Source organism: Sardina pilchardus, chromosome 3 (genome assembly GCF_963854185.1).
Source record: "Sardina pilchardus chromosome 3, fSarPil1.1, whole genome shotgun sequence".
Lineage (NCBI taxonomy): Eukaryota > Metazoa > Chordata > Actinopteri > Clupeiformes > Clupeidae > Sardina > Sardina pilchardus.
The window spans coordinates 16,029,851-16,050,278 of NC_084996.1; the positions used below are offsets into that span (position 1 = coordinate 16,029,851).

Here is a 20,428-nt window from a genome sequence, read left to right on the forward strand (position 1 = left end):
AGGACTCTTCTGAAGGACTCCTGAACTATTATGTGAGGACAGGAGAGGGGGTGTACTAGTAATATTATCCAATGATTTTAGAAAATGTGTGCGTTATTCCAGAATAGGCAGGCCTTCTGCAAGCGGGGTGGGCTGCGGAACCAAAGAGGCGGTCCCTGCGAATTACCAAGAGAAGCCACGCGGTTCACATAGGGATAGCGGTCGTCCTCGCCTGAACTTCACATAGAAAGACACAAATAGGAGCTGCGGCATCACGGACGAATCAGAACGGACCAATGAAGGGTTGCAGCGAAAACAACATGTAACATTCGCCACTGGATATTGAAGAGTGTGGAATTTATTGTAGTGCCGTCACCGAATCCATTGCTGCAGGTACCTTGGTTCAGGATATCTTTTTCAAAAGTAGACCTTTTGTTAAACAAGATCAACGTGAAGTCACTGGATGGTCACTCGCTCATATAAGGTAAGCTAATTGTGTACAGTAGTTTTAGTTTTTAATGATAATGGCCATCTGGGGTTGTTTGTAAAGAAATACAACTTGAGTTCGAGAAACGACATTTTGTCCTATATCGACATCAAACCCTTCATGCTTTATCAGTTATTAGTTTTACATTTATTTTGTCGCTTATGTATTCGTGCCAACATTTTTTGCATGACGCCTATAACTTTGGTCATAGAGGCCATTTGCGGTCATAAGTGTAGCGGATGGTATTCAGCCTAATAAGAGAACAGTGTAACGCATCGTAAGAATAGCCTAGGCTGCTCTGCCCAAGTTCAACGAAGTGAATGGACACGAATCTGTTCAACACTATTACAGTTTCATTTCGAGAATAGCCTGTACTCTGAATCTTCTCTAGTGTCGCACAATATTATAGCGTTATGGTATATCGGTCAACACGGATCCACGTCGGGTATTTTTGCGATGATCAAAAGCTGAGCGTTGTATGTTGGTTTTACTGGGGAATGGGGCCAATGTAAAACTAGGCTAGTTACATTTTAAATTAGGTTTGGTCAGAATACGTGTCAGTAGGCATACGACCCATCAAACAGATTACAAACAAGCTTTTTAATCAATATTTTCAACTAAATATCCTATTGATCAACTATTATTCAACTAAACCCTGCATTCATGACCATACGATAACTGGGACATGACAGCGCGTTCCCTCTCTCACCTTGACAAATCCTTTGAAAGTAGCCTACACAACAGGTGTTGATTTCAATAAGACACTGTTCTATTCTTACTGTTGCAACCACAAGTCGTCCATGCGAAATCCTCGACAGTTTTTCATCACCAAAAGAAGGTATACAATTATTATTAATAAACCCAATTGGTTAGCCTACTTCAGGGCAGACACGAGTAATTCTTGGAAAACAATTAATGGAGAGCATAATTGGTCAGCTCGCAAATAGATCCGATTCGTTGATTTTGGATTAGGTCATTTCTCGTAATGTGCTTCTCAGTGTAGCTCCAGTAACTTGAAGGGCAGAGTTACATAATGTTGTAACCGATCTTACGCAACTGCCTGACTGACTATTTTGTTGTACTTCTCCCTGTTTCCCCACAAGGTGGCACCATTGTGAAGCGCAAGTGAGGTTTGCTGAGCTACAACAACCTGATACCAATGAGTTTCACTGCACCAGGGGTGTTTCCCGAAGAATCCCAAGAGATGAGAGAGCACGGCAGTTTGGGGATGCAGGTCCTGGATGCCCCCATGGCACCTGGGGTCCTTGGGCTGGAAATGGCCTCTCCGAACGGGGCGCGCACGTTCACAGACGAGGCCGTGTCCATCCTGACGTCCAGCAGCCTCCTGGCGCGTTCCTTGCTGGGGCGCAACACGGCGCTCAAGCGCAAGGAGCAGGAGGAGACGGAGAGCCAGGCGGCGGCCCGCCGCAAGCGGGAGTTCATCCCGCAGGACAAGAAGGACGACAGCTACTGGGACAAGCGCAAGAAGAACAACGAGGCGGCCAAGCGCTCGCGCGAGAAGCGCCGCGTCAACGACATCGTGCTGGAGGGCCGCGTGCTCGCCCTGCTCGAGGAGAACGCCCGGCTGCGCGCCGAGCTGCTCGCGCTCAAGTTCCGCTTCGGCCTCGTCAAGGACCCGTCCAACGCGCCCATCCTGCCCCTCACCGCTGCCCAGTCGCCCCCCGCCGCCCAGCACTGCTACCTGCCCTCGCCCCACCCGTCTCAGCCCTCGGGCCTGCAGCTCGGGCCCCGGAGCATGGGCGGCGCCGGGGGCGCCGTCACCGGCAGGGGCGACATCGCCATGGGCGACGCGGGCAGCATGTCGTCCGAGGACTCGGGCTTCTCCACGCCGGGCGGCTCCAGCGTGGGCAGCCCCGTGTTCTTCGACGAGCGCCTCGCCGGGGAGCGCGACATCAAGCTGTCCCCCCGGTCCGGCGCCGAGGAGCAGGCCTGCGAGGCCCTCCACCACCACCAGCAGCACCACCACCAGCACCAGCAGCACCACCACCTCCACCACCACTCCGCCACCACCGCTGGCGCCAGTGAGGGCAGCCTGTTGCACCACGCGGTCGGCCCCGCGGGCTCCCCCATGGCGCCGCACCTGTCCGGGGAGCTCTCCCAGGTCACGGGGAAGCTGGAGGGCGGCGAGAGCATGAAGTGCCTCCCCCACAAGCTGCGCTTCAAGTCTCCCGGCAGCGTGGAGAGCAGCGGCGGCGGAGGAGGCTGCGCCGACACGCCCACGGGAGACAGCCGCGGCAGTCCGCACCCGACCGCCACGACCAGGGGCTCCTTGCAGCCGCTCACGGACAGAGGGGACGGCGCCGCGGCAGGGTTCTGGGCCCAGGACGGAGAGCACGCAGCCCCCAGCGCTGGCGGCGGTGAACAGGGGGCGAGTGATCCCCCGAGCCAGGCCGAGACCCACATGCTCAAGTCCCAGCTGTCGTCCCTCTGTGAGGAGGTGGCCCAGCTAAAGAGGCTCTTCTCCGCACAGCTGGTGTCCAAAACCAACTAATGCGTACAACACCCTCTTACCAACACAGCCCGCCCCCCCAGACCCCAACTCAGAGACACCTTTGGCCAACATCTCACATCACCTCACATCAAAATACAGACCTGGCCTTCCTCATCTCCACAACATGCACACAGGGACTGGGAGAAGAGGAGAAGAAACAGGAGGAAGAAGTGGACATTAAGAAGAGAGCAATAATGGACTGGACATGTCACAACACTACCTCTGCTGAATCTGAGTTAAGAAGGACGGGAAACAAAAACCGAGAGATCACAAAATTATCAACTGCCTAACACACTCCTCACTGTACAAGTTCTTATGTGAAATATTTTGTGTAACACTGTTGTTTCTCACTGCCCTAGTCACTAACTTGTGTCACACTCAACTGACTGTGTATGTACTGAATACTGTACTGTATGTCCCAGTGCAAATGGCAACGCAATGCCAGCTTACGTACGTTGTTCACTCTCGCCTCCAACACTGTGAAAAGACTCTGGCTCCTTGTAGTACTTGATGTTTAGTGCAGAGGCAAAGTGACACGCATCAATATGCTTCGTGAGAAGTTTGAACTGGAACACAAATCTGTCAAAAGAAGAATGCCTCTCACTCGGTACACCACTCCCGGTTCCCGTTACAGGAAAACTGAATATCAATCAAAGAGATGTACTGGTTCTTAATGCCAATCTTAATTAGAAACATATGAGCGACATGCTGGTGTTCCAGGGCCATCTTGAAGACAAAACAGGGGAACTATTTGAACTGAAAATTAAAGTAGTCGCTCTACTTTTTTAAAAGACAGGGTCACTCTATCGGACCCTCCATTAAAAAGCACAGCTTTGAAGCTAAGAGGAATCCTGTTGGAGGCGGTGTAGCAGGGTGTCTAAGATCACCTCAGACACTGTGTGTGAGTGTGTGTCAGGAAATCTGGAAATGACCTGAGTTTACAGCACACACACTGTAAACTATACATTTGATGATGGAAATTGTCATGTCTTGTGTCTTGTAAGCTTATGTAGTGAGTTTTGTACATGTGAATAAATATATATTAAAATACTCTTGACCATGGCATTTGTTTTTTTCAGTAAGTACAAATGACTCCACGTTAACTAGACTAGAGCCTATAATGTTTAAATTAATCAGTTATGACTTAATGAAGAAATCTTGCCATCATAGAGGAAAATCGCAACAGAAAAGTGTGTACCTTTAAGTGAGCAATGCTCTCTGACATACTGTGCAGTAGGGAACAGTAGTTTGATGGTGAAACATAATCATATTTCAAAATCACATTACAAAATCAGATCTTCGTAATTATGGGGAACGCCCTCAGCCAGACGAACAGCTGCACTGTTTATTTTCAGCACACCTTATAAAAACTCTCTCTCTCTCTCTCTCTCTTTCTCTCTATCTCTCTCTCTCTCCCTCTTCCTCTCGCTCTCGATCTCTTTATGTGTGTGAGTGTGAGTCATGCACCCTGGGGTGGGTTATGTTATCTGTGGGTCAGTTAATCCGTAAATGAGACAGGCAACCAGACAGTCAGACAGTCAGCTGCAATACCAGCCAGTCAGAGAGACAAGTTCTGTAATCTGTGCTTAGATAGAGATAACAGTGAGAATGCTGAGGTTTGTAGATGTAAAAGAGCAAGATGATGACGATGACAAAAGTGTGTGTGTAGATGGGTGAGGGGGAGGAAGATGGATACTAGATTAAATTAAACGAGTAAATATTTATTCAAATTGTAAGGTCATTTCAAATATATACAGAGGAGCTGTTATGTTCCCTGTGCTACAGGTGGGGTATTTTATTTACCATAGAGGGCAAACAACAGCCGAGCCTTAACATTACACAACATGACATGGCATACTACTACTAACAACAACAACAACAACAACAACAACAACAACAAACCAAAGCAGCAATTACAAATTCACCAATAACCAACAACAGCCTTTGTGCACCAGTGCTAGCTAAGTGTTCATGTCCTGTTGATGCGGGTTATAAGCAACGCTAATAGCCCAGTTGTCCAAAGAATGAACTAAAGCAGGACACAAACAACATCCAACATCTAAACAAACTAGCAAGTGTTTATACCCTGTTGTTGATGCAGGCTCTTAGCAAGTCTATAGCAGCCTAGTCATCACATCACATAGGATACTATAACAACAACAAACTAAAACAGTAAACACAGAACCACTAACACAACAGTGCGCGATGTAGGCTTCACTAGAAAGTGCTTATGCCCTGTTGTTGATGCGGGCTCTAAGCCAAGCTAGCAGCCTAATCGCCCTGAAAAAAAAAAATTAACCGAGGCAGGAACAAACATCACCCCCAGAACAGCCTTCAAGAGCATTTCACTGAGGTATTAAAGTGGGCCCCTCCTTCTCCAGTTGAATTAAGCCCACGACATCTCCAGAGGGTTCAACAGTGATGCCGTCCCAGACCCACCCGCCTCCACACTCATATGATGGGTTCTCTACCACCACATGCCAACAACAGTCTGCGACATAATCAGCCAAAACGCAAACCCTTGATAGGCTACAACAACATACCCCAAAATCAGCGATTTCACACATCGCAGAGTCAACTCAGGTTACAGTACATGTATGTCATCCCTCCAAGTAGTCTGTGAATGCCTCAGACATACCAATTGGCTTGTCTTTTCAGCAGCACTCCTTTCAGTGACTGTCTGAGTGAAACCAAAATCCAAAAGCAGTGTTCCGGCTGTCTTTGCTACAAAACCTCAAACACCCACTGGTCTTGTGCCAGCCACGTTCCTCTACCTATGCCACCAAATCAGCACACTCAAACACTTCCTCCATCGCATCTTCAAAGGGAATAGTTAGCTCAATAAACTAGACGATGCGCTCACACTCTGAATACACCATGTCTGGTCCCAAAGCAGTCACAGCAATACCTTGTGGAACTTGCATCTGTCCAGGAGTTCTCAAGCCAACTCCATCTTCCTGTATTGCTTGTATTTGCCCAATGGCCTCTCTGTCCTTCTCCCACCAACAAAATTCTACTGTCCTTATCAATCGCCGGCAAAGCCTAAACTCTCTTGCCAGTGATATTGAAACCTGATTATGTCTCCAAGTGTAGTGGCCCTGTGTCAGGCTAGTTGTACAACCAGAATGAATGTGCCTCAGGAAGCCACGGACCATACAGAGCTTCCAACTTCCATCTTCATCCATCCATTGACTGAGAATCTGTGGAGTTGGAAGAATGTCATAAGTGGCTCCTACCATAAATTTAGCATCCATGGCTCATAGCTCTTTTTAGCTCATCTTCCTCTTCGCAACACCATGGCAATTAATTTATTGCCTATGTTCTGCTTGAGACGCCGCTGTAAGGTAAAGTATTTTATTGTACGCAGAGGCAAATTTGTCTTAGGCTCCAGCCACTGCAACACATAACTTACTGTACATACAGTACATTGCACGCAACATAAATTATACATGTACTTCACTCCCACACACCACAATCACACATTTCTCAACATACTCAACGGCACTATAAACGTCTATGACATAAGTAACAGCTCAAACAGCAATGTGCTCAAATCACACAAGCGGTTCGTTGCGGAAGGCAGCTCGCTCTTCTTGATTACCAACAAAGCAGCAGGTTACCATCTGTCTCTTCTCCTGTGCTGTAGACTTTTATCCCATGCTTTCCCGCTGGAACCAAGACCAAACCCTGCTCTTAGATTCTGCACCTGTCCTACAATATCCTTATGCCGCCGTGTGCCTTGAGTATATTCTTAACTGCTTCCTGTGGATTCCACTTCCTCCCAGGTTTCTCTGCTGGGACAGTATTCTCGATGACTGAATCCTTGGACTGTCAGTTAGTCATCTCCGGATTGGTCTTTGAACTCCTCCACCAAGCTGGTCATTGGGAACTCCAAGATCCCCTTCAGTGCAGTAGACAATGTGGCGCCCCAAGCCATTTCCTGACTTCACTGTTAACAATTCGCTCTAATCTTTCTGCCTATTAAACAGCAATTTCATACACAAAGGCCAGCTGATAAATGCCAAAAGTCCAAACTATAAGCATCACAACCACAGTGTTTATCGATGGAAGGAATAGCCTCAACAATGAATTCTCTAAGCTCCAAGACTTGTCCTGGGTCACCCAGTGTGAAATTATACCACTCTTCACTGATATTTCCACAATAGATGGAATCACGCCATCAGTATGTATAATTTGCCTTCCACATTGTTCCTTTGCTAATAGGTACATGTGTATCCAGTCATGATGCCAACCTCCAAGTGCAGCTAGGATATAATGGACTGATTTGTGGTGAAGCACAACTGAATGTCCTCAAAATGTGCCCTATAGCTGGAATGTAAAGTAGGTGACAATGTACAGTAGTAAGGACAAAAACCTTATCAACAATTTGAAAAATACAAACTCAAATAATAAAAAGATATGTTTTCCTATCCCTATTCCCCATTCTTTTCACTTTCTTATCGACACAAACTACCACCCTTCACTATGATTTGCAGTTTGCATCCACTCAGTAGAGGGCAGCAGACAGTCAGTTTCCAGCTCAACAAAAGACATCCTAGGCCATGTGGTACTCTGTGCAAATATCAAAAGCAGACCCTTGAATACACATTCACATCCATCAGAAGATATTGCTCACATTACACAAACCACAAAACTTTATATCTAATGTCGTCATGCTATATGTTGACACAATACCAGGAAATGTAAAGGTCTGGAGATGCATAAGACAACATGAATTACAAAATGTATAAGGTTGTTAAAACTGGATAACTCCTGCTGAGGCTATGCAAATCTATGGTTGCACAAAGGAATGCAGTGTGCACACATGTCTTGCTGTGGTTCAAGAATTCTTATTCTGTTAGCTGGAAATTGTGTGGCTCTCTTCCCCGGTGGGCTAGCCCTGGTCGAGGACAATAAAGAGATGGCTGACAGCAGGAGTGTGTTGATGATGGGTAGGGGGCCCACAAGATCTGAGAGGCATGCTTTAATCAAGCCATCTCTTTGACTTCCTCTTTCCCTCCCCCTACCAAAAATATGCACGTCCACACCCACCCATGCATACACAGACATTCAGAAAGACAGAAAGACACACACCCACACACACACACACACACACACACACACACACACACACACACACACACACACACACACACAGCCCACACCCACCATTTTCTGCCCATCCCCATTTTTGCAGAAGATAAAGCCTGTTGCTAGGCAGGCAGTAAAACTGTTGCCATGGGAACACTCTCCCAGACACAGCTGGGTGGAAGAGGGGTGGGGTTGGGGTGCGTTTGTAGGGTTGGGAATGGGGAGGGGGGAGGGGAGAGAAGAAAGAGGCGCCAAGTTCAAGGCAAGTGCCTTGGCTCCAAGCTGGCAGTTGGCCGCCTTTGTACACCTCCTCTCCTAAATTAGGGCATGAGGGTGCACTGAAGGAAGGCAGAAATATCTATGGTATGCTATTTAGAGAGTGGGTCCATTCTTTCTTTACATCACAGGAAGAAGGAAGTAAGCAGCCTTCCTAATGGTATGAGAAAGTGGTATTTTGCCAGACTTCACTAAATGAATATATTCATACAATAATAGGCAGCCTACTTCTACACAAGTATGTTAAGAGTAGAACGAGCCACAAACATACAGAGCAGCCCTCACTGGACAGAGGAATTGTAAAAGAGACCAGGTTATGGGGTTAGGTAACCAGTCCGAATATATCTCAATGTGATTACTCAGTCCATATTGTACAGTTAACACTTAACATTTCTTGGTTTCATCCTGAGACTGTAAATAGCGCATTCTGAGTAATTAGAAATGATCAGGGAATTTAAGGAGAATATCTTATCCCATTTAAGGCCATATATGTTAACAAGGTATAGCCTTAACACTGGGCAGACACAGCATCTGTTTTTGGGCCTGTCCAATTAAGAGACAATGAACTTGACATTTGAAACATATCCAAAACGACAGCTGTTTGAAGGAAAGATGTTACTTTTTATATCATCTACTGCAGGCTTGTTTCTAAAAATGACTCCTCTACATTCCATTTTCTGTCCTGCCTCTTTCTCTCTAGTAACCTTATTATGTGTATCTCGCCCTACATCTGAGCTAGTCTGGCTCCGAGCCTCTCTCTCTCTCTCTCTCTCTCTCTCTCTCTCTCTCTCTCTCTCTGCTGCAACGGGATTCTGAGGAAAAGAAAGGGGAGGGCTGCGAGAGCGAGAGAAACAAAACGTGACTAGGCACCCAAAGCGTCCTGTTATGCAACTACTGACCTACTAACATACATTTGGAGAAGGAGCGAGAGAGAGGGAGGAAATTGGAGCAACTCAACAACATAACACGAGGAACCACTGCAAAATAAGCTAAACGCCACCCGACGCCACACTCGGACACACAGGACTTTTGCATAGAGCGCAGACCCCTTGCAATTCTGCTCTATTTCTTCGCGACACAGAGAAAGGAATTCATACCTAAATCGCTGCAGCGAATATAGTGGAATTTTGTTCATCAACAAGGTAGGCTTTATTTACTACATTCAACATTTCTTTCTAATTTAAGCGTGCCTATTCGTTCTTTTATGAGTGTTGTAGCGTGCAACTGAAATTGACAAGCATGTACAATATTGACTGACACAAAATCGGCAGGTCATATGCTAGGTTCATTCGTGGTGCTGTAATATGGTTTCGGTGTAAATTACCACTTCCTGATATGAGTATGTTTTTGTGTTGTGCTACCTGTGTTTGCCTTGTTTTGAGTGAGGTGATGCACGGTACCTAGAGCATCGAGCGCTCTACACGTTCTCTTGTCATGTTAAGGCGAGGCATTTTCACCCAAGATTCAGAAGTGTCTTTTTAGGTGACGCGATACAATTATCCTTGGCCACAATGTATACCATAGCATCCCCCTAACAGTGCCAATGTTTACTTAGCAGCAAGAACAGTGCCATAATGCGAAATCACAAAAATGGTTGTTTTGAAATGTCAGCCAAATGGCATCTCAGTAGGCTATGATGTAATTTTATAACAAATAGTTCGATACTCAAACTTCATTCTGTGTGTGTGTTCATGTTTTTAGATATTTTATATTTTGTCGCGGGCTGCTTATCTCGTAAACAGCTCACAAAGTAGAGGATACCCTACATTTCTCCAGTAGGTTACGGAGTCCACGCGGGCGCGCAGGACTGCGAACACACTTTTCGCTGTCACGTGTAGCAGTCCTCCGTAAAGGTTACCGCGGGTGTTTATGTTAGCGGAGTAGCTGATTAACCCTTTCCTGGACACAATTATAGGCACAAAGCATAGCCGGTTACTTATTGCTTAGGCTGCCTGGAGCTCAGGTAGAACGTTTGGCAAAGTGCGTTTAAACATGCGAACGTGAATTCCGACACGTAGGCCTACTATACATTTCTTGTCAAAGACATCTGTAATTTTAAGGCAGATGTAGGTCAGTGGTGTAACCTAACAGAGTTGGAGTTGTCCAATGTGTCGTGCAGGTCTTGGTGCAGGTACAGTAGACAGATAGCCTACAAATGCAGACCATGATGTCTGTATTATGTTTTGATTTTCTAAGTTCAGTTAAACTATCAAACAAATTGATCAGATAAAATAACATTTTGCATATTATCTCAAACTTTATGAATAATTAAAGCAGGAGTCATCTCACTATATTAACAGACCGTGTAAACAAGCACGGCGATGTAGCCTATGTCTAATTTGAATAGCCTGTTTTTTCCCACCTAATGTTCATTAAGAGCATTTTGTTGTTGCATAATATACAAATTAAATAATTAAAAACAGGCCCAGAGAAAGGTGATGCAATCTGCGGAAACCCATAGCCTGTAAAGCGCCTGGTAGAGTGGGAATGCCAAGAGGTTGGCATTTACCCCAGGTTCGCTGTGCCAGTGCTGAATGTAGGTCAGTCAGTCACTGAGGGAGGGGGATACGGTGCGGAGGAATCCATCATGTAACCCCGCCAGCGTAAATCCTCTACCATCAGCCATAACACAAAAAAATGCAGACAGGGTTGTCGGGCGGGGATAAATATTTCATTTAATACATTTGGTTTAGGCTATTTAGCGCATTTTATGTATGATCGCGTTTTGTCGAATATTATTGCGTCACGGTCACCCATGTGCTGTGCTGGCCTAGTCTTTGTTCTTGTATTTTCATAGCCATTGTCTGGCCATTTTACTGGCAAAGAGGCGGTAGCATGTTATCAGTTTGCATGTTACAATCTGCTAACCTCAGACTTAACTCAACAACACTGGTAGGCTACTGTCAAGAGTGATTTTGTAGTAAATTTAAAAAAAAAACAAAAAAAAAACACCTGAAAATCTGGAATGGCTTCTGTCTGGTTCTCTACATTCTCAGGGTTTTCTTGGCACATGAGTGTTAAAAGATTTGAGGGGGCGGCAGGGCTTTGTTGTTTGGATGTGGGTGAGGGAGGGAGAGGCCAATTACAGCCTTTAGTAGGCCAAGGGAGCACATGTGACTGGGAAAACACATGGCCAGGGTCACTTTCCTCCCCCTCGCTCCCTTCTCCCTTCTTTGCTCTGTAAGAGAGAGTGATATGAGTGTGTTTATAGAATAAGGAGTTTGCCCCCAGCGCTCCGCCCCACAGTCCTGAGATTCCTCGTCCTCTTTCTTGGAAAAAAAAAGATTAGGCAGTGAATTCTCAGCGGGAGGACCAGTGACCCTCAGCACCCATCCCACCTCTCCACGTGCCGCACATTGCCCTCGACCTATACTGGAGATGGGAGCCCCACCATCTAGGGCAGAGACAGCTTGCCCCCCCTTTCTCTCCCCTCTGGATCCACAGAGGCAAACAAGACACGTGCAGCAAGGCATCTGGGCTTAGCTGGAGTTTCCAGGACTCACCCAAGTCTGACTCCTGTTGCCTCAGAGTGTGTTGGTGGTACATCTCAGATTCTTTCCCCTTTGACAAACCACAGCTTTTGGGTAACCCAAGCCTACTGACATTTACACAGGCCTACTTGCCTCAGACAAACATGCACACGTAGAGAGAACCAAATGTGGCAACACTTAGGCTGTGCTTCATACAGTACATACTGTACATACATACATAGATATATAGCTGTTTGATAACTGTACAGTTAAACAAGTACAAAGATGAATAAGAAAACTGAAAAAAAAGTTTGAAGGAGAAAACATTTATGATGTATGGCGTGTGATCAGTCTAAAACATATAATAACAACAACCAGTTGGAGCAATGCAGTGTGGCCTGGATGCACAAGTCAGTGCTGGAGTAACTGTGGATATGCACCAGATGCTGGAATGCAGGAGGGGGTTGAGTCCCATTGTACTGATAACTTTGGCTCGCCTATAGTCTTTCCTATCTGTTGCTACGTTGTGCATAGCAGGCAGAGTCATTCACACTCCTCTCTTCCTCTTTGTCTGCCTCTTTTTTTTTCTGTGCGTGGCAAGAGATGAGTTGGCATGGCCATTGACGTCAGCCTGAACTTCCCTCTGGTTTCTGTGGTTAATCCCCCCCTCTGGTTCCAGGGCATTTTTTTTTGCACACGGACCTATCACTGAGGCCAGTGTGTCATGGTTCGCTGATGAATTTGCTCTATTGCAAAGTGCTTGGTGTCTTTGTTTGTGGCTGTGTGTCATATTGGAACACTAATTTCCTGTGTTAAGCCCCAGCCTGTAAAGCCCTTCCTGATTAGTTTTGTTTTAGTTATAGTTTATTTAATTTTGCTCGCTTTTAGTCATCCTATTTGTCGAGCACTTCTTTTGTCCTCTTTCTTTTCCTCATCTCTCACTCACTATATTTAGAGTAGCCTCCCATGATCAGCCCCCCCCCCTCCCTCCCTCGTTCATGTGCGCAGCTTACTCGGTCGCTACCCTGACCTATATTCTGTCTAGCGAGCGGCACGTGGACTGTTTGCCGTGCGGTCCCTCGGTTTCTGGGTCAGTGGGGCATTCTGAGAGATCTTTGTCTCTCCGCTGCACGGAGCCCCTTAAACGCACACTTGCGTTATATAAACACATCATTTTCATTTTCCACAGTACCAGAGACTCATGGGCCTGAAAAAAAATGAAAAAAAAAAAATATATATGTATTTGCCTTTCAGGCATCTAATCTAATAACTATTTTACCTCAATTAAAATGTAAAAAAGATATAAACTGGGTGCAGTTTGAGCTTGCACTTTTTTTGTCCTTCTTTTAAAAACGAGATTTCCTCATTTATAATAAGCTGAAGTGAAACCTGCCACAGTGGCGTCGCGTCGTCGGTCAATCTTTGCTTGTTGTGTAAGGCTGCCCCAGACGGCAGGGGCCGGGGCCGGGACACAGATGGAACGTAAGCCAGGAGGACAGGACAGGACAGGACAGGACAGGACAGGACAGGACAGGACAGGACAGGACAGGGATGCCAGCCAGGTCATGAGATTACGCGCACGTCAGCAGCAGCAGCAAATACGCCACCGAGCCCTCGTACAGGGTTACATAAAAATGCAGACCCTGGTGGCAAAGGCGACCTCCGTGTTACTAGCTCAAGGGCAAGTGCAGCAGAACTCACCGAGGCAGGCGCGGGTTTTAAGGATCGGCTGGACTCTGGTCAACACTCAGGGCAGCTGAGGGGTTGTGGTGATTGTGCTGGCCAGGTACAGTAGATGGGAGACATGTTCTGCGAAAGCAGGAAATAGACGAGCATGATACACTGGCAGCAGGCGTGACAGACATAGACCGAGTTGATCAGAAGTGCGTGTCTGTGGGGTGTCCATTAAAAAGAGTGCTGGAATGCTGTGAGGATTTGCTCTTAGTTGTATGATCATTTAGACTTAATACTTTATGGTTAATAGTTTAAAAGAAGCATTAAACAAAAAACAGGGAAATTTGGGGAGTTTGGTATTAACTACAGCACATCTGTCACAGAACATGGATAAGCCATCTGTGACTACATGGAGGGAATTCACTGGAACAACCACTGGCTGGTTTTGCACACCAGACATCCTGCCATAAGAATCCCACTCCAAATACACACACACACACACAGACATAAATCAAAGCCACGTGTTTTCATGAACTAGGCTAGATACTGCTTACTCTGCTTGGTCGTAACTGCAGACGCACCTGTTTTGCCTATTACCAAATGGGTGGGCTGTTTATCTCATTATCACCGGCCATTATAGATCCCCCCCCCCCTACAGTATTGCAGCCCACCGTAAACTACACAGCCCCCACCCTCCTGAAATCCATGTCTTGAGTTAAATATCTCGCAAAACCTTGTGCCAGCGGTGGGCCCCAGGGTGGGGTGTGTACCCTGCCCCCCACCTTTCAAAGGACTTGACCTATATAGCCAGAGCTCCCAACCCCCACCCTGCTCAGGCCAGACTCCCTTGTGACCTCCTTCGGCTTTTAGGTTGACCTCTATTTGTCTGCCTCCATCAGTCATCATCAGGAATTCCTGTCCTTTTAACCCTCACACCGTTTTTGCATACCTCCTTTTCCCTCTCCGATGGGGTGTTACAGCTTAGTAATAAGGAAAGGAAAGGGCTGTCAATTACTACATCATTTGGGGCTGTTTTTTCCTCCTCTTAGCTAACCGCTTTGAAGGTTGTTGTCTTGGCCTGTCATCTTTATGTAGAGGAAGTAAGAAGCAGACAAGTGAGCGCTGGTGAGATGATGTGAGATATGATCGGATGTCTTCATCTCTGGCAGTTATGGCCGCTCGGCTCTTAGTCATAGCCACAGATGGTAATGTTTCAAAAGCAGACTGGAGGGCCTACAACCACTCCCCTCAGTCACAATGATGTAATACTGGCTAATGATTCACAATATGAAAACAAATTAACTGCACTATGCTCACATTTGCCAGATGCACATTTCTGAGGAAGGCTCGCCTCACTGCACTGTTTGCTCAATACAGAATATCTACCGGCGAGGGTTATACACACAAAATGGATGTTTGACTTCTGGGCATGTCAGAACCAGACGACAGATGCTTTCCCTCCAAAAAGTAAACCTAGTTCTATCCCATTGTGGGCCATTACATCATAGAGCCCAACCTCAGTGTCTGGCCTGGGAGCCAGAGGTGAAAGGTCATAGACTTAGGAAATCAATAGGGAGGGCAGAAGGTCAGACAGAGACTGAGACACCATTCAGTGGTTGCCAAGGGCAACTGCCCCATGAAAGGAAGGCAGGCAAAGCCGTGCATAAAGAACGGATATTAATACCCGGCAAAGAAAAACATCCCCCCCCCCCCCCCCCCGAAATCTCTTGATCAGTCAGCCAGCCTGCCAGCAAGCAAAAACGAGGCTTCGTTTAAACGAGGCTAAAAATAAACGTGTGTGTCTTTTATAAGTCTGCAATGTTGAGCTCTGTGTGCTGCTGGACTGCAGGGAGATTAACCGATGTGCGTTTTCTTCTTCTTTGTTTTCCAGGATCTTTTCATCTTCCTAGCAGAGTGAGGGAGAGGCTGTACCCCTCCCCGAGAGACACCCAGGCAGAGGTAGACCGAGTGACCTACATCCGGCAGCACGCTTGGGGCACTTGGACACATCTCCGTCTGGCTCCCAACAGCTCCTTAGCTGAAAGCAAACAAACAAACAAACAAAGGAAAAAAAGGTCAGCACCAGGCCTTCCCTGCTGTGCTCATAACATTCTTCAGACTTGGAGAATTCTGATCCTTGCTGTGCAGAGGCTGACGTTGAACATTGAGCACAGTCTCCAGGAGAACGGTGCCAACTAACCCACTTGGAAGAGTTTCTTAAGCTCGTAAATGTGGGGTGTTGACACAGATTTCCACCTCTTTTTGATTTTCCTTGCCTATTTGGACACGTGAAAAGCCTCAAGAAAGGGTTATTTTGAAGGGCAACTCCCATTTAACCAATGAGTTTCCTTCTTTCTGAAGCTCAAACACCTCCCAGGTTTTTCAGAGATCCAGAAACCTAGATTGTGTTTGCTGAAGCAACACAGAAGAAGACACTGTAACCTTCACACCAGTGTTGTCACAGCCACTTGACCCTTCCCTTTTCCTCGATTTCATTCCCATCGAGTTGGAATGGAAAGCCTGAATTCCCCCATGATGGCCTCACCAGCCGACATGAAGAACCTGGACCACCTGGAGACCTACTCCAGCTACAGTGAGTCCCTGCCGTCTCCATCCCCGCAGCAGGACGGCGAGTCGCGCCAGGGCCGCAGCGGCAAGTCCAAGCCCAACATGTCCTGCCGCCGCAAGCGGGAGTTCATCTCCGAGGAGAAGAAGGACGCCTCCTACTGGGAGAAGCGCCGCAAGAACAACGAGGCGGCCAAGCGCTCGCGCGAGAAGCGCCGGCTCAACGACATGGTGCTGGAGAACCGCGTCATCGCGCTCAACGAGGAGAACATGCGCCTCAAGACCGAGCTGCTGCAGCTCAAGCTCCGCTTTGGACTCATCAGCACCGCCTCGTACGTGGAGAAGAGCCAGCAGATGGCCAACAGCGCCGTAGCAAACGCCAGCTCTTCGTCCTCCTCTTCCTCTGCCCATTACTACACCAGCGGTTACTCCAGTGGCTCTCAGGTGCTGATGAACTCCGACTCTTCGGAGACCGAGCAGCAGGAGGGTCACATGCAACACGTCAAGTACTCCCCACGGGGGTCCCTCTCGGACCTCTCTGATGTTGGCTCGTCCAGGAACAGCCCAGAGCCCATGGCCTACAACATCAAGCAGGAGGGAGCAGGGCTGGACATGGACATGGACTTGGCTGGTGTGCCCACCACCCCCACCACCAATGCACAGCTGATGTTCAACCTCCAGCGCAGCTTGAGCGCTAACCGCCACCTTGAGATGGAGGCCTCCTACCAACACCACCAGCAGCAGCAGCAGCAGCAGCAGCTGCAGCAGCGTCACCCCAGCCACCAGCAGCAGGAGTCGGTCATCAGCTCTCCGAACCCCAGAGCCACACCTCAGCGGAGTGTCATCCTCTTCCGCTCCAGTAGCACCTCTTACCCGGTGGAGAGCCAGAAGGCTTCGGACGCCAACCAGCAGAAGCCGCAGTCGCTTGCCGCAGTCCCTCAGCTCTCCCAGGCCTTTCAGGGAGGCTTGGAGATCCTGGCCGAGGTGACCAAGCAAATGGAGAGGAGGACATTAGACTCCCCTCCCTACGAGTACGCCGGTGGGTATGCCCACCTGCATGAGAGGCTGGAGGCCGCGAGGCAGGCCGGCTCTGCCCCAGAGCTGCTCCCCAAGCGGGAGGAGAGGGCTGTGTTCCACCAGGGCTATCCGGGCGCTCGTGACGAGGAGCCTCCTGTCCTGACCTATGAGGGCGGCTCCCAGGGCGACACCTACTACCCAAGCCAGTCGACCTCGGCCAAAGACACATCGTCGAGCGACGGCGACCTGCGCAGCTCCGACAAGGACGCCTCCACCGACGACGAGTCCCCGCAGTCCTCCTGCTCTGAGGCGGGCCGCTACCAGCCGCACCTGTCCTCGGCGGCGGCGTCCCCGATGCCCTTCCCCCCGGGCACCTCCCCTGCCAGCCAGGACGTCAAGGGCACCGCGCTGCCCCACAAACTGAGGCTCAAGCACCGGGCCATGAGCAGCAGCGGCTCCTCAGGTCAGGAGTCCCCCACCACGCCACCCACCCTGTCCAGCCCTCTGCCCCAGCACCCATACCTGGCGCTCCCCCACTCCGGCCAGACGGAGCTGAACAGGGAGCCAGAGGCGGAAGACCTAGACATTTGCCAGCCGGCCTCCTCCTCCTACTCCTCCTCTTCCTCCATAGCGGGAGCGAGGGCAGAGTTCAGCAAGAAGGAATCCGGCAGCCGGACCGGCCGGAACAAGAGGCACGACTGAGAGTGAGAGGGAACTCTTTAGGGCAGCATGGACATACGAGTTGCCCCCCCTGTGAGACTTATGGGGGGATCTCTCGCTGCCCTCTGGCACTTAATGTTATCCCTCCTCTCTCCCCCAAACCCACCCTTTACCCCCCCTCCACACACTCTTCCAAGTCTATCTCCTAAGGACAAAAGAGATGTTGACTCTCGAACATGATATCCCAAGCTGAGCTCAGCCTGTGGGTGCACTGTATGATAGATTGTACAGCCTTTGGGAACTTCTTATTACCCATTTCAAATGATACAAGCACTTTTGTACATGGACAAGAGAATGGACACCCTTCATGTCACATTGTTTGATTTGTACCCTTACTGTCTCAACCACATTGTTAGTTCAACAGTATGCAAGAGAGGCTTGCTTGGCTGTAAATAGTACACATAGGATTGCCCCTGTATCATGGATTGAATGCCGTGTATACACATTCACAAATATGCAGGCAACAGCTATTTACCATCAGTACCAAACATAACATTCTGGGAGGAGCTCCCATTGACCAAAGATGCAATGCTTTAAGTTCCACCCCTCATCTCCTTCCCTACCTCTTCAAGGTCCTTGTATTTCTTCATGCATCATCAACCCCTGACACTTTGTATATTTCTGTGCTATAAGTATACAATTGATATTGAATAACTTTATATTTTGAAGAAACAAACAAAAACGTTACATAAAAAGAAAGAATTGTAAATGAATGTGAGGAAAAAGTGAGTGGGTTTGAGGAATATCCAATGGCATAATCAGATCAGTTGTACAGTATCACGGTATCTGGTGTTTCTATACCACTTCAGAAAAACTTTTTATTTTTTTATTTTTTTCTTTGAAGATTTAATTTGTCTATAAATTAGTTTTATATGAAAACATTTTTCCATTTTATTTTCAAAAGAATGTTTGGCCTTTAAATGCTATGAAAAAAATAGCTCTAAAATCCATCAGTCCCTTCTGTGAAGACAAAAGTGTAGTCAGCAGAAGATTCCAGAACCCCCACCATACTCAAACGTAACCCTACTCATTTGTTTACACGATGCAGTCATATGTTTTTACCTCTGTTATGTATTTATTTTCCTTTTCGTTCATATGCAAGCCACAAACAGGTGTTTTAAATGTATGGTACACCTTAGCCTAGTCTTTCAGTCCGAGTCAGTCTGAAACATTAGATCATTGAGATGCATATTATTTATTTTTTATTAAGAGTAAACGTGACTTGCGTGTTTCTTAGCTCTGCTGTATCCGTTTTATATCACACCACTCTTCATTTGATTGTCAACACATAAAGGGGCACACGGCCCGCCCTCGGTCAGTGTCTGTGAGGCGTTTGCGTCAGCTTCACTCCAGATTGGCATCGTAATGTACCATGTTAATCACGAGAAACGATTGAAGTGCCCTGTTTTTTTCGACTAGAAGCCTGTAATCGACTGTGATCTTTAGTCTGTCATTTGTATTCGAAACGTGCTGACGCGCAGTCACACACTCACAGGGTGTCACACACCTTCTATGGCCTTTCCCCCGTGTAATAAGATGTCATTATCTGCTTTGTTGCGCACTTGTGTATAAATGTAAAATGCCCCAGACCCCCCCCCCACCCCCCAGGACAACACTGTAATGATTTTATAAGGATTTTTTTGCTTTCTTTCTATTGTTATTATATATTATTTTTTTCTAAAAAGCTCTGGGTGTTGTCTTGTCTTCATTCCTATGGCTCTCCTCTTCTCCACCTTTATGTTTTTCTCCTCTGTGTCCCTTTTGCTATCGTGTTATCTATTCCCCCCAAGTACGCCTCACCCAGCCCTGCCCTCTCCTGCCCTGCCTTTACCTCTCAGTGTGTGTTACGATCAGTGATGTTGGTGTTTTTTTCACTGATGGTTTTGACAAAAAATGATTAAAATGAAAAAAAAAAAAAGATAAATACTGATGGGAGTTGTGTGTCGAAAATAACCGCACACGCTTCTGTTTTTGATGTTGATGTGTTTGTGAGGGGAAAAAACAACACTAATGTTCATGTTGGAAAGATTTCAGATGTGCAAAAAATGACATGAAATAAAATTGTCACATTTCTCAACATCAACCACCTGTGGTAGCGTGTTCTTTCATTTAGCCACTCAACAAACATGTTGTACTTCATTGCGTGTGAATCTGCTTGCCTCATAGCAGTTTGGAAATTTCCTGAAGTGCAGATAACAGAAGTCGGTTATCAGATCTGGAACACAGAGACAGAGATGTAGTCTCTAACACCAATATCAAAACTAGGTGATTAATTGGAAGCATGTATTTGACTAATTTGCGGTGTTGGTTTGGTAAGTGCCATTAATATATTTGCTACAAGTTTCCTATGAATTAAGAATAAGTTCCATTAATATATTTGCTACAAGTTTCCTATGAATTAAGAATTCCTATGAACCATTAATAACCAGTAACCACCCGCACAAAAAATAAACTATTTTTGACACGAATGATTTACACCTCAGATGACGCAAAGGATAACAGCCGGGCATTCCATTCATGTAGTGTGTAAAATAGTTGTAGAAGTTTCAAATGTGTACACTGCTGTCATGTTGGGTGTAGCCAGTTCCATTCATTACAGTCTAAGTGGAGGTGTTGCAGCATACAGTACGTTCACAC

At 47.1% G+C, this 20,428-nt stretch overlaps 2 protein-coding genes across 2 annotated transcripts; both read left to right on the plus strand.

The window, feature by feature from the left end:
• Positions 1-200: 200 nt before the first annotated feature.
• nfil3-6 (nuclear factor, interleukin 3 regulated, member 6) lies at positions 201-4,041 on the plus strand. The gene is made up of 2 exons (XM_062532111.1): positions 201-463; positions 1,570-4,041. The coding sequence occupies exon 2, from the start codon at positions 1,626-1,628 to the stop codon at positions 2,976-2,978; it is 1,353 nt and encodes a 450-aa protein (XP_062388095.1). The 5' UTR covers positions 201-463; positions 1,570-1,625; the 3' UTR covers positions 2,979-4,041.
• Positions 4,042-9,199: 5,158 nt separating this feature from the next.
• Positions 9,200-19,874, plus strand: nfil3-2 (nuclear factor, interleukin 3 regulated, member 2). The gene is made up of 2 exons (XM_062532112.1): positions 9,200-9,487; positions 15,381-19,874. Exon 2 carries the CDS (start codon positions 16,001-16,003, stop codon positions 17,771-17,773), a length of 1,773 nt encoding a protein of 590 aa, XP_062388096.1. The 5' UTR covers positions 9,200-9,487; positions 15,381-16,000; the 3' UTR covers positions 17,774-19,874.
• The last annotated feature ends 554 nt before the right edge of the window (positions 19,875-20,428 follow it).